This window comes from Macaca fascicularis, chromosome 1, assembly GCF_037993035.2.
Source record: "Macaca fascicularis isolate 582-1 chromosome 1, T2T-MFA8v1.1".
NCBI classification, from domain to species: domain Eukaryota; kingdom Metazoa; phylum Chordata; class Mammalia; order Primates; family Cercopithecidae; genus Macaca; species Macaca fascicularis.
This window is the reverse complement of record NC_088375.1, coordinates 164,517,786-164,536,235: the sequence shown is the minus strand read 5'-3', so window position 1 is coordinate 164,536,235 and position 18,450 is coordinate 164,517,786. Positions and strand designations below refer to the sequence as shown.

The window sequence follows — 18,450 nt, the reverse complement described above, 5'->3', positions numbered from 1 at the left end:
TTATTAGGCCTTCTACTTCTGCTTTAGAATTTCTTCTGTGTAGATGCAGCATTTTCATCTCTTCAATCACAAATGCTCAAGTTCATGGGGAACTGATTCATGCTAGTCAGACTTAAAAGATTCATGCTATTTAAAAATTTTAGTTGAAAGCATTTATGCCTTGAGATTGAGAATTTATATTTTAAATAGGATACTCCTTTCCTGTTAGTCTTTAAGAAAAACAAATTCCAATACATTTAGAATCAAAGCAACCTAAGATTATGCTTTTGTGATATCTGTGCCTTTAAGAAGTAGAAATGGTTATCCCAAATAAAATTGGACCAATACTGCTTTATAGATTGTCTGCATGATTAAAAGCAACAGCATATGTACCTAGTACAACGCCCTAGGTCCCCTTAGAATAGAGACTCAATAAATGATATATCTGTAGGAGGGAATGGAAGGCAGAAGCCAGGCATAAAAGAAATTCTAAGCTAAAAAAGCCTAAGGCAGGACTGAAGTCTGTCTCATCAATCAGTTTATTTATGATACCTAGCACAGAATTTGATACTTAGTAGAGTCCAAAAATACTGAATAAATGGGTGTATTATTTGGAAGATAAGATATGCTAAATTGGCCAGGCATGGTGGCTCATGCCTGTAATCCCAGCACTTTGAGAAGCTAAGGCAGGAGGATCACTTGAGCTCAGGAGTTCAAGAACAGCCTGGGTAACATAGAGAGGCCCCATCTCTACAAAAAATTAAAAAATTAGCTGGGCATGATAGCGTGCAGCAGTTGCAGCTACTTGGGAGGCTGAGGTGGGGGGATCGCTTGAGCCAGGAGGTGGAGGTTACAGTGAGCCGAGATAACGCCACTGTACTCCAGCCTGGGCAACAGAGCAAGACCCTGCCTCAAAAAAAAAAAAAAAAAAAAAAAGGCTAAGTTGCCATGCTGTAAGAAGGAGTCAAATGTAAGTACAGAAGAGTGCTACCTGTGTTAGTGTGGCAAAAGAAATTTAGCTTAGAGTAGTGATTTCTAAGAGTGGCAGGCAAGAGGTGAGAACAATATAAATGAAACACAACAAATGTGAAATGGAGACTGTATCCTGACTGCTAAGAAGATAGTGCCTACTGATACATTAAGGATAAAAGACCATACACTGATGTTGGCTGTGTAGATTCTTGAATAAATCTAGTCACTTATCTGACTTTAGTATATATTCTTTTGTATTTTCACTACAATACCCATAAATGAACCAATTGCTACAAAAATTTTGACAGTATTGCTTATGTTTTTGTTGTTGTTGCCTTAGACAGTACTGAAAGGATACCTGACAACTACCTTCAATTTCTGCATAGGTATCTTCTTTTCCCAATTTAATATACTTCCATTAAAAAATATTTAAAATTTTTTTGGCTTTGTCTCAATTTATATACTAACTTGTAATTTTTTCAGTTTTGGAATATTTGCTACCATAGCACATTATTACTATGATACATTATTTGACTTATGTTCAGATAAATTAGCAGGGAACAACCGCTCAAGCTTTGCCTGCTGGTCAAGGTTTTCATTAACCAAATGATTCTAGTTTCTTACTTACTAACATAGACACCCACCAATATGAAATTCTCTCTGGATGCTGGTTACTGAGTCAGAGAACTTTATTATCAATATGGTCATTCTTTTTTTTTTTTTTTTTTTTTTTTGAGACAGAGTCTCGCTTAGTCGCCCAGGCTGGGGTGCAATGGCGCGATCTCGGCTCACTGCAAGCTCCGCCTCCCGGGTTCACGCCATTCTCCTGCCTCAGCCTCCCGAGTAGCTGGGACTACAGGCGCCCGCCGCCTCGCCCGGCTAATTTTTTGCATTTTTAGTAGAGACGGGGTTTCACCGTGTTAGCCAGGATGGTCTCGATCTCCTGACCTCGTGATCCGCCCGCCTCGGCCTCCCAAAGTGCTGGGATTACAGGCGTGAGCCACCGCGCCCGGTTCCCATTATAAAAATATCACTATTAACAAAACCATCTCTCTCTCAAGCATAGTAAAACACAAACTGCAGAAGGAAAGGACACTGAAGGTCATTTATACTTTTAATATCCTTCTATTTTTACTATACTTTTAATATCCTTCTATTTCATCATGGGGTTTTGCAATTACTATTATTCTAAGTCAAGTACTCTGATGAATTTTTCCTCATCAATTGTCCTTTTTTCTGAAGGATTTCTTTCTGAAAACTTTCCTATGTGTTTGGTAGTGTTTAAAAAAATAATAAATTAGGCCAAGCATGGTAGCTCAAGCCTATAATCCTAGCACTTTGGGAGGCTAAAACAGGAGAATGGCTTGAGCCCAAGAAGCTCAAGTCCAGCCTGGGCAACACAGTGAGACCCTATCTCTACAATAATAATAATAATAATAATAAATTACGTACCTATAGTCCAATATTTTTAATGTAATGATGGCATGTATATTGACTCTGGATTCACTTGGTAGTGTCATGGCAGTCTCAGCAGCAGATTCACTTTGGCTAGGTCCATCATCTAGCAAAAGAAAAGTTATATGAAGCCAATGTTAATACTATAGAGTCATTGTTAAAATTCTTGATAATATATTAAAACAGTGTATGTGATTTCTAGATATTATTGGTGAGAATGCCATTAGTCATATGCTTTATTTCCAATGGCTCAAATCTCAATTTGGAATTTAATATTTAATTAATAGAAAATAAAGTTACCGTAGCATGGCTTCAAAACTGTTTAATGAATCCTACCAAAAGGAAATTTAGCAGTAAGAAAGAACCTTCATAGAATAACTATGGTTCTATAGAAGAAACAAATAACAAGCAATCCTTCCTCTTAAGGAAAATAATATGGTCCACTAAAAGAACTTTATTAATGAAGGAAAACCATTATTTCCCCCAAATGTCTACCAAATAAGCATAGGCTTTTCAGTTTAGGAGACAACAAAATTGATTATCCTCAATCACTTAAAATTTGACAATCTGCATAATTGGGTAAGTCTCCGGTACATTTTATATGTTAAGACTTTTTTCTTCGCAAATGCATACTTTATTTTTTATACATATTTTCCTAACATGCTGCATACTCAAACACATTCACACACCATCAACCACCTTACTAATCTCCAGAGACTGTTTATGGTATTATATTTTTTAAAATACACATTTTAAAAGAAATGGCTTTGTGTTATTTTTGCAAAAAAGACTTGAACAATAGAGAAGTAAAATAAGACTATCACTTTTCAACAATGTGAAAACAATGAAACAGTCCCAGCATTAACACATAAAAGCAGAAGGCATGCCAAAAGAAAACAAAAAATTAGTGGTATAACTGATCTTGCTTCAGCCCAGTAGGCATTCAATAAACATCTGTTGAATATTACTAAGTATATTCCTCTTGCATTGAGCTCATCAGTTATTCATTAGCCAATAATGATAAAGCTATTATTGTTTCTCATGCAAGTATCATATGAATACTTTATTCACAGAAGTAGCACAGAATAAATGACAGAATATCAAACAGAAATGAAAGGACATCAAGGAAAGTATTAACATCAAGTTAATGCTCTAGTAGCAGTACTACTCCCCTAGCAGTTTGGTTAAGTTACTTTAAATAATATGCAATACAGTGTCAAAATTAGATAAGCAGAGAGACAGTATTAAACCAGCAACAAAATCCAGCATTGTTTTAAAAATATCTATGTATACTACCATGATCATATAATGAGACAGGGTATTCTCAACAACTTCCAAAGAGCTCCTTTTAATAATTAGCATCAAGGAGAATATAAGGAGAGAGTCTATTGTCTCTGGGGAGAAGACTGTTGTAAGAGAGATTTCCTTTCATTATATATCTTTGCATATCGGTTGACTGTTTTTTTTACCATGTGCATTTACTGTCTTTTTCATTAAAAAAAAAAAAAACTACATAATTTTTAAAAACATCAACATTTCAAATTGAAAGGGCCACATAAGTGCCAAACACAATACATAAGAACCACACCAAAGTTAATTACCAGAAAATTTCAAACAATGGCAATGAACAGAAGATCCTGTAAGTTTCCAGAGAGAGAAAAAAAAAAAAGTTGTACAAGTGACTGACAAGAACATAGCCAAATAAGAGGTCAATCACATAAGCAAAAATGGAGATTTCTTTTTCCTTTTTTTTTTTTTTTTGAGACGGAGTCTCACTCTGTTGCCCAGGCTGGAGTGCAGTGGCGCGATCTCAGCTCACTGCAAGCTCCGCCTCCCAGGTTCACGCCATTCTCCTGCCTCAGCCTCCTGAGTAGCTGGTACTACCAGGCCCACCACAGGCGTGAGCCACCGCGCCCCACCACGGAGATATCGTTTTAAGAAATTTTTGGCCGGGCGTGGTGGCTCATGCCTGTAATCCCAGCACTTTGGGAGGCCGAGGCGGGAGGATCACGAGGTCAGGAGATCGAGACCATCCTGGCTAAACACAGTGAAACCCCGTCTCTACTAAAAATACAAAAACTTAGCCGGGTGTGGTGGTGGGCGCCTGTAGTCCCAGCTACTGAGGAGGCTGAGGCAGGAGAATGGCATGAACCCAGGAGGCGGAGCTTGCAGTGAGCCGAGATCGCACCACTGCACTCCAGCCTGGGCGACAGAGCAAGACTCCCTCTCAAAAAAAAAAAAAAAGACAGAAATTTTCAAATGTATTCATTTGGTGAGTTTGGAGGGCATGATAGGTGATTTAGTTGAACGAGTGTCACCTAGAACGAAGTCTTCAGAACTTCAATTTATCCCTTTGAAGCAAATAGGCACTGATCACTCTGCCTCTCCAGATTTAGAAGGGGTTGGAAAAGTTGATGAGCCTGTCTCTTAGAAATAAAAGTAAAAAACTAGAGTTCATTTGGTTATTCATTTGTTCCTTCATTCTACATTACCCATCACACATAAACTGGTAGGTACTACTGTAAGTAAGACACAAAGACAGAAGATGAACTCGATCTAGTGGACAAGATAAACAAAAATTACAAAATAGTATGGTAAGTACAGTAATATATGTATGTTGAAAGTATTTTTATGGGAGCAGTATGTGTTGAGGGTAATTCCCAAGAGAGTAACCACCTCAGAATGAAGTGAGAAATTACAAGTTCCTGTCAATAATAGAAGAATTGAAAAGAATTTGTCATATTTTAAACTTCTCCATTTCATTTTTTAGATTTTTTTAATGTTTGATTTTATTGTCCTGTATTACTCTTACAATGAGAGGAACTAAGTGAACCATCATTTTCTGAGGCAACAAGGCTGGGGATTGGAAGAACGAAGCTTAGGAAAACTACTAAATATGTTAGCCAGGCCTGTAGAGTATAACCCCTAAGGATGCAGTGGTTGGCTACAAAAAGAAAAGCAGATAGTTCTTGGAGAACATGCAGAGCTAGTTTGTCCCCTGAGAAGACATCTGAGAGGGACAGAGGCGTAAAATGCCCCAAAGTATGGTCCCCAGAATAGCAACATCACCCTAACCCAGGAACTTGTTAGAAATGCAAATTTCCAGGCTCAACCCAAACCTATGAATCATAAATTCTGAGAGTGAAGCCCAGCAATCTGGTTCACCAAGCCCTCCAGGTGAGGCCAATGGACATTAAATATCCAAACCTATTTCTTTAGTCAAGCACTCCACTTTTATCACATGAAAGATCATGAACATAAATTGGTAATACATAACCAGTAGCAATCCCTGGGTCTAGATCTAATCACTACAAATGTATTCATTATCCCCCAAACTGTTACTGTGCTTCTACTCTGCGGCAGTCATTGTACTAAGTGATGGGGATATAAAAATGAGTAAGACACTGTGTGTAATAAACTATGGCCAGGCCTTTTGTGCAGAGTCCATCCTAAGCCTGATAACAGACACAATAATTGCCCAAAGACTGTTCCTTAGTACAAGATTGCAAAGAAACTAAAAATATTATTCCAATTCATTAATATATAATTTACCAGAATAAATTATTTTATGCCCAATTTATGAGCAGTTTTCAGTTTTCTATGGTTGCTTTAACAAATTACCACAAACTTAGTAGCTTAAAACACACAAACTTATATTACAGTTTTGTAGTTCAGAAGTCTGCAATGGGTCTCATTGGGCTAAAATCAGGGGTTTGGCAGGTCTGCATTCCTTTTTCCTTTTCTTTTTCTTTTTTTTTTTTTTTTTTTCCAGACGGAGTCTAGCTCTAGTTGTCAGGCTGGAGTGCAGTGGCACCATCTTGGCTCACTGCAACCTCCGACTCCCTGGTTCAACTGATTCTCCTGCCTCTGAGTAGCTGGGATTACAGGCACACACCACCATGGAACTTTACCATGACCAGCTAATTGTTGTATTTTTAGTAGATACGGGGTTTCACCATCTTGGGCAGTATAGTCTCGATCTCCTGACCTTCTGATCCACCCACCTCAGCCTCCCAAAGTGCTGGGATTACAGTTGTGAGCCACCGCCCCCAGCCTGTATTCCTTTTTCTAAAAAAGAATCTGTTTCCTTGCCCTTTCCAACTTCTAGTAGCCACCTCATATTCCTTGCTTCAAGGCCTTCTTCCTCCATCTTAAGCTAGCAACAGTGGTTCTTCTTATATCCTATTACGCTGACCTCCTCTTCTGCTTCTCTCTTCTACTTTTAAGAATCCTTGTGATTATATTGGGCCAACACAATTCATAATAATATGCTTATTTTAAAGTCAATCAATTAGCAATCTTAATTGCCCTTTGCCATGTAAGGTAACCCATTCACAGGTATCAGGGATTAGGGTGTGGCCATCATTGAAGGGTCATTATTATGTCTATCAAAGGTAGCATAGCAAGATGATTCTGGTGACACAGCAAGAAATTAAACTCAGAACACAGATATCAGAATCAGGTGATAGAGCTTGAATAAAGGCAATGTTTGCAATCAAATAAAGTAATTAAGCTTAATGCCATGATGGTGTAATTGGGGTTGGCACCTGTCTTAGTCTGTTTGTGCTACTATAACAAAATACCACAAACTGGGTAATTTATAAATAATAGACATTTATTTCTCACAACTGTGAAGGCTGAGAAGTCTAAGATCAAGGCCCAGCATTTAGTGTCTGGTGGGGGCTTTCTTGCTGTGTCTTCATATGACATAAGGCAGAAGTGCAAGAGAATGCTGCCTTCAACCTCAAACCCTTTTTTTTATATAAGAGTGCCAATCTGGTCGGGCGCAGTGGCTCACGCATGTAATCCCAGCACTTTGGAAGGATGAGGCAGGCAGATCACCTGAGGTCGGGAGTTTGAGACCAGCCTGACCAACATGGAGAAACCCCATCTCTACTAAAAATACAAAATTAGTCGGGCACGGTGGCACATGCCTATAATCCCAGCTACTCAGGAGGCTGAGGTAAGAGAATCACTTGAACCCAGGAGGCAGAGGTTGCAGTGAGCCAAGATCGCACCATTGCACTCTAGCCTGGGCAACAAGAATGAAACTCCGTATCAAAAGGAAAAAAAAAAAAAAAAGAGTGCCAATCCTAATCATGAGAGTAGAGCCCTTAAGACTCAATCTCCTCCCAAAGACCACAATTCTCAGTACTGTTGCACTGGAGATTAAGTCTCAACAAAACTGTAGAGGGGAAACCATCACTGAAACCACAGCAGCACCCACTGGGGAACTTTACCAATCTGGCAGGACCTCACCCTTGGCAGGCATAGTATCATCACCACTGGAACATATCTCTCGCCAATAAACTGGGGAGGCTTTAGAATCTGCACTCACTTAACACCTCCAACTTGAGATGCTCTTCTTACAAGGGTTTTTTAAAATCTAAAATTGATCCTTTGGGCTTATCACAAACTGTAATGAGTGTAAGATTTGCTTGTCAGATTGCTACTTTGCAAACCCCAAACCTAGACCTTAAAAAGATATTTTATAAACCATAAAAACAAAATTTAAATTATAGTCCATTGATATTTACTTAGCCTACTGATGTAGAATGGAGAACAAGTAAATAGCTATCAGGATTATTTGAAAGTCTGTGATAACCAAATAAGAAGGTTTAATACTATTTAGATGAATCAAGGACATTGTAGGGTAATTTCACACAATGCTACCTCATGAAATTGTGATCCTCAAAACATACCTTTCAAAAAGGTATTATCTGCATTTTACAGATAGAGATGTGTAGGCTCAACATAACAACACACCAATTAAAATGTAAAAATTAGAATAATGATCATCTGGAGAATGGTTTAAGTACTCTAGAAAAAGATTAATTTTTCAAAAATAACAATTTCAGAGTTATATTTGTAGGCTATCTGGGATTTGTATATTTACTCTTCCTAGCAAAAGATAAATAAGAGTACATTGCAGAAAGTATTTCTAAATCCTGCATGAATTACTGCACTTCTGTTAGACACTGGGAAGAATATAAATTAATCACAACCAAAACTTAATAAGCTGTAAAAGAGAAGATTTTTCTTTGACACAGTGGAGTCTGAGGAATCTGTGGACTACGTTTCTACATTTGAAGCATCACAGATAAGTGCCTTTTAATGAAATTTTAAGTTTATTTTAAACTGGTACATAACTTTATGCTTCTGGATTGTTCAGTTTCTTTAAAGTTAGTAGTTTCTACTCACTTCAGCACAAAGTTTTTATCTCATTTTACCAGCATCCTTTGAATCAAATGATCGGCACTGTTCTCAATTTTTACCAATCAATTTCTACCTCTAAAACTGAGAAAAGAGTAGTTAAAAAGCAGAGAAGAAAAGCTGAAGGAAAAAAAAATATATATGAAGCAATTAAGTGTCCCAACTTTTTCCTCAAAGAGCTCCAGAAAATTTAGAGATAATTAAATGCAATTCCACTCTAACTATTGTTTAAATACTTAGACCCCATTACCCCAAAATTCAGATTTAGATGGGCTAAAGTCTGGGCCTGAGCATATATTTTTTTAAAAGCTCCACAGGTGATTCTTACATGCCTCTAGATACGTATGTAGATTGCTCTTTCACCGAGCATCTTTTCACTGAGAAAATACTTATTACTTATAAATAATAAAGTTATGCTTTGATAAGGAAAAAGTCTTGGGCCCTTGTATGTATGTGGAAAGTTAAGTATTAATTCAAAATAAATGTTTCAGTTCTATTTGAAATTTCCCTTAGATTATGCACACACATAATTGTTCTCCATACGATTATCACAATTTTAAGAGTCTTGCCAATATATGCTTTGAATAATTCAACCTATTTTGAAGTCCAAAGGAATTTTCTAAGTATGTATTTTCTAAGTATGTATACCTGTACAAATACCAAGAAAAACGGAAGAGATAATTAAACCCCAGAAACTACAAATGTCTGGAAATACCAAGGGATTATTTAAATGTGATTGAACAACCAGGGAGAGAAGGAAGAATGGTAAGATGTTAATAACATGACCAATTATTGGCAAGAAGCAGAGCAACAAATAAATAATAAATAAATATGGCCTGGGCATGGTGGCTCACGCCTGTAAATCCCAACACTTTGGGAGGTTAGACAGGAGGATCACTTGAGTCTCGGAGTTCAATACCAGAATGAGCAAATAGCAAGACTCTGTCTCTACAAAAAAGTAAAAATAGCCCGCTGTAGTGGTGCATACCTGTAGTACTAGATACTTGGAAGGCTGAGGCACAAGGATTGCTTGAGCCCAGAAGTTCGAGGCTGCAGAGAACTAGTATAGTGCGACTGTACTTTAGCCCAAGAAACAGAGCAAGATCTCACTTTTAAATTTAAAAAAAAATTAAAAATTAAAAAAATGCTTTTTAAGTAAATTACTCTCTCAGGCTTTGAATATTTATATTGGGATATTCCTCTTTGTATTATTTTTTTAAGTAGCTGAGCTGGATATTTTCTACTTCTGAACTTCTTAAACAATAAGGCCATTGCTTACATGTATTTGTTTTTGGCTTGATTTTCCCTTGGTTTACAATCCTGTTCTAAAAAAATTTTCCCCATCCCCAAAAGAAAGGAGAAAAAAGGGGGAAAAAAAGAGAAAGAAACAGGGAAAGAGACAACATAAAGGGTTGAAACACAAAAGAGCTATGAAAAACTGAGAAGAAGGCAAAGATATATATATGGAGAAGTTCCCAGTAAAAGATTCTACCGACATATGGCCAATGGGCTTTCAATTATTGCTTATTATGGCAGACTGCTAGTTTTACCCTGTTTTTGTTCTCCTTTTGCATAGACTTCACATAGAAATTATACTTCCCAAAGATCAACTTCCATCACGACAGCAAGAGGAGCTCTGTTAATCTGCTCTGCAGAAAAGCTGGTTAAAAACTGTAAAAAAATAATTTTTTTTAAAAAAGTTGGCGGAAGGGGATGCTGAGCACGGTGGCTCACACCTATGATCCCAGCACTCTGGGAAGCTGAGGCAGGCAAATCATCTGAGGTCAGGAGTTCAAGACCAGCCTGGCCAACATGGCAAAAACCCATCTCTACTAAAAATACAAAATAATTAGCCGGGCGTGGTGGCAAGTGCCTGTAGTCCCAGCTACTCAGGAGGCTGAGGCAGAAGAATTCTTTGAACCCAGGAGGTGGAGGATGCAGTGAGGCGAGACTGCACCACTGCACTCCAGCCTGGGCGACAGAATGAGACTCTGTCTGAAAACAAAAACAAAAACAAAAAATAAGCATAATTTAAAGCCTCTGGAAATGAATCTATTTTTATTTATTTATTTTGAGACAGAGTATTGCTCTGAGTTGCACAGGCTGGAGTGCAGTGGTATAATCTCAGCTTACTATAGCCTCCACCTCACAGGTTCAAGTGATTCTCCTGTCTCAGCCTCCTGAGTAGCTGGGACTACAGGTGTGTGCCACCACTCCTGGCTAATTTTTGTATTTTTAGTAGAGATGGGGATTCACTATGTAGGCCAGGCTTGTCTCGAACTCCTGACCTCAAGTGATCTGCCTGCCTTGGCCTCCCAAAGTGCTGGGACTACAGGCGTGAGCCACCATGTCTAGCCTTGGAAATGATTCGATTAGCAAACAGCAAATGAAGAAATAGCTGTTCAAGAAAATCTGCGAAAATTTGTTAAGAGGTGAGTCTGTGGTATTTGAACCTAGACTGCTTCCTGTCTCCCCTTCTCTAGGTCAGAGAGGCAGAAACTCCACTCCAGAAGGCTATAACTAAGAACATAGGGTTCCCCCTCCCCCAACCCTCCAGCCCCAAACCCTATCTCCCAGCCAGAGAGCTTTCTTCCTGAGAGCAATGTCAGCGTTTCTCATCCTGCCACCAGCTGCCTGTTGCTAATGCTAAATCCCTGATGAGTAAGGTGAGGACTCCCTTCTTCTACTCCAGTCCCATGCACAGAAAGGAGGCTCTACCTTGAGCTTGGCATGAAGGGCTCTGAATGCTCTTCCCCTGGCTCATAAGTTGGTGGTTCAAAGAAAGGAGAGGCAAACCAAGAGAACCTGTCTATTGCTGACTCCTTCTACTGAGTGTTCAGCTCCTAGAGGAGAGAGTTATTCTTAGAGAAACTTGCCATCTTCCATATTCCCAGCTTCATAGCCTGGGCTCAAAGATTTTGCCTGGGGAAGAAACAGGTCATAAAAACGGCTCCTAATCTCTTCCCAAGGGAACTGATTTCACTCACAACAAAGCATGAAAGCTCTCAAAAACAATGAAGGTTGTGGTAAAAGGCAGTTGGGATGAAATTTCTGGATCTACTGAAGATATAGCCTAGACTGTACACAAGCAGGCTGTACACAAACTAGCTCACAGGAGGAAACCAAGGAATAAGACAACTACAGAAAAGCTGAGTGTCTATGATAATATCAGACAAAACAGACTTAAAACATTTTTTTATGTCAGGGACACATTATAATGGAAATTTAACAACATATCCTTAAACAACCAATGGGGTCAAAGAAGATATCAAAAGAGAAATCATAAAATACTTCGAGGTAAATGAAAATGACATGACATACCAAAACATATGAGCTGTAGATAAAGCCATGCTTAGAGGGAAATTTATAGCTGTAAATGCCTATGTCAAGAAACAAGATCCCAAAATCAATAACCTAACTTTCCAGCTTAAGATACTAGAAAAAAAGAACAAACTAAACTCTGGAGTCCTGATAAGATAAGTAAGCAACAATTAAAAGGGGTGGGGTGGGGGAAGAACAATTTTTCCAAGAGACAGCTAATCATAGACAACTCTAATCACAACTTGCTGGCACAACATCCTGTTCCCAAATACCTCCCTCTGTACACAGCCCCAGCAGCATGACCTCGTTCTGCATAGCCCTCTCCAAGCATGAACCTATAAAACTCCCCTCCAGCACCTGCCTCTTGGCAGATAGCCCCTTTGCTAATGGGCTACTTGTTGCACCCTTGCAACGTATCTTCGTACTTTCTCTAATGAATCTGCCTTTCTTTACCACAAGTGTCTTGGTAAATTCTTTAACCACTCACAACGCTGGCGCCAGTCAGTCGCACCTGCAATAGAAATCTAAACCAATTAGAAGGAAACAAATAATTACAGTGTTAATTAATGAAATAGAGAACAGAAAAACAATAGAGAAGATCAATGAAACTAAAAGCTCATTCTTTGGAAGGTCAACAAAATTGACTAATCTTCAGCTAGTGTGGCCTAGAAAAAAAGAGAGAAGACTCACATTACTAGAATCAGAAATGAAAGAGAGGACATTATTACTAACCTTACAAAAATGGAAAGGATAAACTATGGCAACTATATGCCAACAAATTAAATAACTCAGATAAAGTGGACACATTCCTAGAAAGATGCAAACTACCAAAACTGACTCAAGAAGAAACAGACAATCTGAGTATATCTATAACATGTGAAGAGTAATAAAAAAACCTAACCACAAAGAAAAGCCCATACCTAAATGGCTTCACTGCTGAATTATACCAAACATTCAAAAAATTAATATCAACTCTTCATAAATTCACCCAAAAAACAAAAGAGGAGGGAACATTTCCCAACTCATTTTATGATGCCATTATTAGGCTATCACCCAAACCAGGAAAAAAAAAAAAAAAAAATCACAAGAAAACAAACACATCAAAAACTCTCAAATTCTCAACGAAACACTAAAAAACAAATCTAGCAACATTTACAAAGTATTATACACCATTACAAAGTGGGATTTAACCATGGATGCGAGTTGATTTACCATCTGAAAATCAATTAATGTAACACAGCATATTAACAGAATTTTTTAAATCACACAACCATCTCAACAGATGCAGAAAAAAAAACTGACAAAAACTCAACAACTCGTTTAGGATAAACACACTCAAAAACCAGAAACAGAAGGGAACTTCCTTAACATAATAAAGGGAATCTACAAAAAACCCACAGCTAACCTAATGTTACTTAATGATGAAAAACTAGAAGCTTTCCCTCAAAGATGTCCAGTCTCAGTCCTTCTATTCAGTACTGTCCTGGAGGTAGGTCTAGCCAAGGGAATTAGGCAAGAAAAGGAATAAAAGGCATCTGGAATGGAAAGGAAGAGTAAAACTATCTCTATTTGCAAATAACATAGTCTTGTATATAGAACATCCAAAGGAATACACCAAAAAATTATTGGAACTAATAGTTTCATCAAGGTTGCAGGGTACAAGATCAGCATTCAAAAATCATTGTATTCCTATACAGTTGCAAATAACAGCACAAAAATGGAATTAAGAAAACAATTATATGCCTAATAGCATCAAAAGGAATAAAATGCTTAGAAATAAACTTAAGAGAAGTATAAAACTTATATTCTGCAAACTATAAAACATTGTGTAAAGAAATTAAAGATCTAAAATGGAAAAACATTCCATGCTCATGAATGGAAGACTTAATATTGTTATAATAATATTCCCCAAACTGATCTACAGAAATGCATAATCTATATCTTTGTAGAAATTAACAAGTTAATTCTAAAATTCATACGGAATTGCAAGAAATCCATAATAGCCAAAGCAATCCTGAGAAAGAAGAGGAGCCCTCCTAAAGTAGGAGCCCTCAATCTTCCTAATTTGATTTCAAAACTTACTACAAAGCAATGGTAATCAAGACAGTTTGGAACTGGCACAGGTCAGACATATAGATCAATAGAATAAAACTGATGGTGGAGAAATAAACCAATACATTTATAGTCAGCTGATTTTTTACAAGAATGCCAAGACCATTCAAAGTAGAAAGAATACTCTTTCCTTTTTTCTATTTTTTTTTTTTTTGAGACAGAGTCTCACTCTGTCGCCCAGGCTGGAGTTCAGTGGTGCAATCTCGGCTCACTGCAAGCTCCGCCTCCTGGGTTCATGCCATTCTCCTGCCTCAGCCTCCCAAGCAGCTGAGACTACAGGTGGCCACCACCACGCCCGGCTAATTTTTTTTTTTTTTGTATTTTTAGTAGAGACAGGGTTTCACCGTGTTAGCCAGGATGGTCTTGATCTCCTGATCTCGTGATGCGCCCGTCTTGGCCTCCCAAAGTGCTGGGATTACAGGTGTGAGCCACTGCACCCCAGAATACTCTTTTCAACAAATGGTGCTGAGAAACTGAATAGCCACATACAAAACAATGAAATTGGATTCTTACCTCACACTGCATATAAAAGTAATTCAAAATTGATCAAAGACCTAAATTGTAAAACAATGGCAGTATAAAATGTTTAGAAGTATAGGCCAAATCTTTATAACCTAGGATTTTGTAAAGCTTTCTTAGATAAAAAAAAAAAAAAAAAAAAAAAAAAAAGGAAAAAACGAAAAATTGGACTTGCTCAAAATTAAAACTTTTATACTTCAAAGAACAACATCAAGAAAATGAAAAGATAACCCACAGAGAACTATAAAATATTTGCAAATCATTTATTTAACAAGGGATTTGTATCTAAAATATGTAAAGAACTCTTACAGCTCAATGATTAAAAAAAAAAAATTAAAAAACAGACAATCTGAATAGCCATTTCTCTAAAGATGCACAAATGGCTAATAAAGCACAGGAAAAGATGCTCTACATTATTACTCATCAGAAAAAATGCAAATCAAAGCCACAATGAGATGCCATTTCAGACCCAACAAGATGGCTAGAATCAGAATTAGATAACAAATGTTGATGAGGATGTGGTGGAATCAGAACCCTCATATACTACTGGTAAGAATGTCAATTGGTGCAGTTGCTTTGGAAAACAGTTTGGCAGTTCCTCAAATGATTAAATATAGAGTTATCATATGACCGAGAAATATGTTACTCCTAGGTATATATACCCAAGAGGAATGAAAACATACATTCACACTGAAATCTGTACATGAATGTTTATTACAGCATTATCTGTAATAGCCAAAAGGTCTTTCTGATCTACTAACTCAGTCACCATCTGTTCTGTTATGCTATGGCTTAAATGTATGTGTTACCCCAAAATTCCTATGTTGAAATCTAACCACCAAGGTAACAGTATTAAGAGGTAGGGCCTTTGTAAAGTAACTAGATATTGAGGGCAGAGCCCTCATGAATGGGAATAGTGCCCTTATAAAAGAAGTCTTATGGGGCTTTTTAGCCTCCTTTTGCAATGTGAAAGCATGAAGAAGATGCCATCTATGAGAAACAGGTCCTTACCAGACACCAAATCTGCTGGTGCTTTGATCACAGTTCTCTAGAACCATGAGCAATAAATTTGTTATTTATAAATTACAGTATAAGATATTTTGTTATAGTAGCCCAAACCAACTAAACAACTCACTTTCCAATGTCCACATGTTTATTATTTTATTTTTCCCCCAGTCTCCCTATCTTTATGGAAGTATACCTTTAAAACATTTCCGTTACCAATTTTCTTTTTGTAGGGTTTCTGGAAAGAATAAAATTATATGAATGGATTCACTCTCCCATCTTTGGATAGAAACTGTCTAACAGAAATGTTTGTACATAACTGTAACTTACACTAAGTTCATCTTGGCTTTCTGTTCATGTAATTTTGATCAGTCTGACATGACATGACCTCTAACTGATTCATGACAGAATAATCAATTTGTTCTGGACGAGAAAGCATATTTGGAGAAGGAAACACTTTCCTTGATAGAAAATAAGAGTCTTAGAAAATTATTTTAATAATTTACTTGAAGGATAAAGCAGAAAAAATAGCTAAACTATGCATTTATCTTACTCATTTAATATATGTTGACTGGCAACATAGTGCTAAGCTAAGCTATGCATAACCAACAAAGTTGTGAACTAAATTAACAGCTACCACATTTAGCCATTGTGGTTTGGAGTGGTTTGTTACTTAGCAAAGCACTCGTACAACTATTTTTTTTTCAAAATGTTTTAGTTTATTCTATAACGATAGACATAAATAAAAACTGGGTATATGACATGTTTAGTAAATTACTAAAAATTAATTTATTGTATTATTTTCACTTTTAGTACATATTCTTGCTAAATTAACATATCCTGAAAAGTGTGTTTTGTCTTAATTTTTGTCAGAGTTTAGCAAAGCTGGGCAAGAAAAATAGATAATGAAATACTTGTCAATATACTTTCTAGTCAATAGAACCCATATACCCTAAAAGTCAAGTTTTACTCCTTTTTCAAAGCTGAAGTACTAAGTGCTTACTGAATCTTTCTTGTTAAATTTTCTAATTGGCAGACTTAACACAATTCAAAGAGATTACAGACAGAATATTATTATTGTAAGTTTAAAGATATTTTTAAAACCTCAGCATACTTACAGACTATATGGATTTAGAATTAGCCACACCTGCCAGGATCTACTACTTCCAAATATGTATACCCAAAAGACATTGAAATTTATGTACTATTAATTCTTCACTTTTTATGAACCCTTCAAAATATAAGAGAACATTTTAAAGTACCTTTGATCTTGCTTCGTAGATATTTTAGGACTTCTTGTGTTCCTTTCTAAAAGGGTGGAGACAAAGACATTCACCAAGACATGCCTTGCAGTTTTATAGATCAACATATATGTCTGAATTTCAATTTAACAAAGAGTTGAATTCCAAATATACTTACATTTATAATTTCTCTTCGAATTGTTCTCAAAGGATTTCCTTCTAATGCCAAAAATTTCAAATGAAGGTTCCCCAATGAATAGGGAAGACTATAAAAGATTAAATTGATTTCAGGGAAAGCATCAAATATAAATATACTCCAACCATAGTTAACTATAAAACAACATACGGCAAACAACGTATCACAGAATAGCCTCAAAGAAAGGCCAAGTAATGCAGACCTAAAACATTTCCCTTCAAGATAAATGCTAAACATATAAAAGAAAAATCAGATTTGTTTTCAAAATTGTCATATTGGGATTAATTTAAAAAGAATGTGAGTTATAAAACATTTATTAAATTATAACATTTGCTAAAAAAGTAAATGTTAAACATAAATTTGAATGAATCAGTGATTCAAGATAGACATCCTGACTGATACTAAATGTTCTGATTTTGCACTTAGAGCAAGGAAACAAAATTCTAATTGAAAAAGGATGACAAATAGAAAGAAAAAGATATTTTTTGAATGCCCAATTCATGTTTCCATTCACTAAGGAAAGTCATCTTCATCTCTGGCACATTTAAAAAACCATTTATACACAAAAATTCACTATCAATAAAATCTATTAAGCATCTACAAAATATAGGGCACAGGTATAGTGATAGCAAGATTCTTGTTCTCAAGTCCTCAGCTGAACACAGGAAAAGAACACATACAGGTAACTAAAATATAATAAGTATTATCTTACAATGCTAGTGGGAATATAAAATAGTACAGTCACTTTCAAAAGTGGAGTCTTTAAACATATGGTCACCATACAACTAAGCAAACACACTGCTACGCGTTTACTCAAGAGAAATGAAAATAATGTCCACCAGAAACTTGCACACGGATGTTTACAATAGCAAAAAATCAAAAATAACTCAAACGTCCATCAACTAACTACTGAAAAGACACATGAACTGTGGTATATCTATCTCTGTACAATAGAGTAACATTCACCAATAAAAATAAAACTACTGATACATACAACCACATGAATGAATCACAAAAAACTTTGTTACATGAAAGAAGTCAGACAAAAAAACTACATTCTATGTAATTCCATTTATGTGACATTCTAAAAAGGACAAAACTATAGTAACATAGCACATCAGTGGTTGCCAGGGGTTGGGGTATGGAAAAGGAATTGACTGCAAAAGGTATGAGGAAACTTTTTAGGGAGATAGAAATGTTCTACATGGCTGTGATTATGGTTACACAAATACATACCTTTGCCAAAAATCATCAAGTTGTATGCTTGATTGGTAAATTTTATTGTATGTAAGTTACATATTAACAAATGAGTATGATATAAAAAGATAAATGCTAAACAAGTCAAGTTGCCATGAGAGTAGAGATATAGACACTGGTGAGGCTTTAAGGGGGAGAAGGGAGTAGCAGAAACCAGATTTGGACTTAAAATGAAAAACG

The 18,450-nt window shown here is 36.6% G+C and overlaps 1 protein-coding gene across 3 annotated transcripts in view; it reads right to left on the bottom strand.

The window, feature by feature from the left end:
- The window catches only part of LRRC40 (leucine rich repeat containing 40), a 63,661-nt gene that overhangs the window by 12,641 nt on the left and 32,570 nt on the right, over window positions 1–18,450 (bottom strand). For all 3 annotated transcript variants that reach the window (XM_045368904.2, XM_005543053.4, XM_045368916.2), the window contains exons 8-10: window positions 16,996–17,083; window positions 16,839–16,884; window positions 2,404–2,512 (exon numbers count right to left, since the gene is read on the bottom strand). In XM_045368904.2, the coding sequence (XP_045224839.2) occupies window positions 2,404–2,512; window positions 16,839–16,884; window positions 16,996–17,083 (243 nt within the window). The remainder of the gene's footprint in view (window positions 1–2,403; window positions 2,513–16,838; window positions 16,885–16,995; window positions 17,084–18,450) is intronic.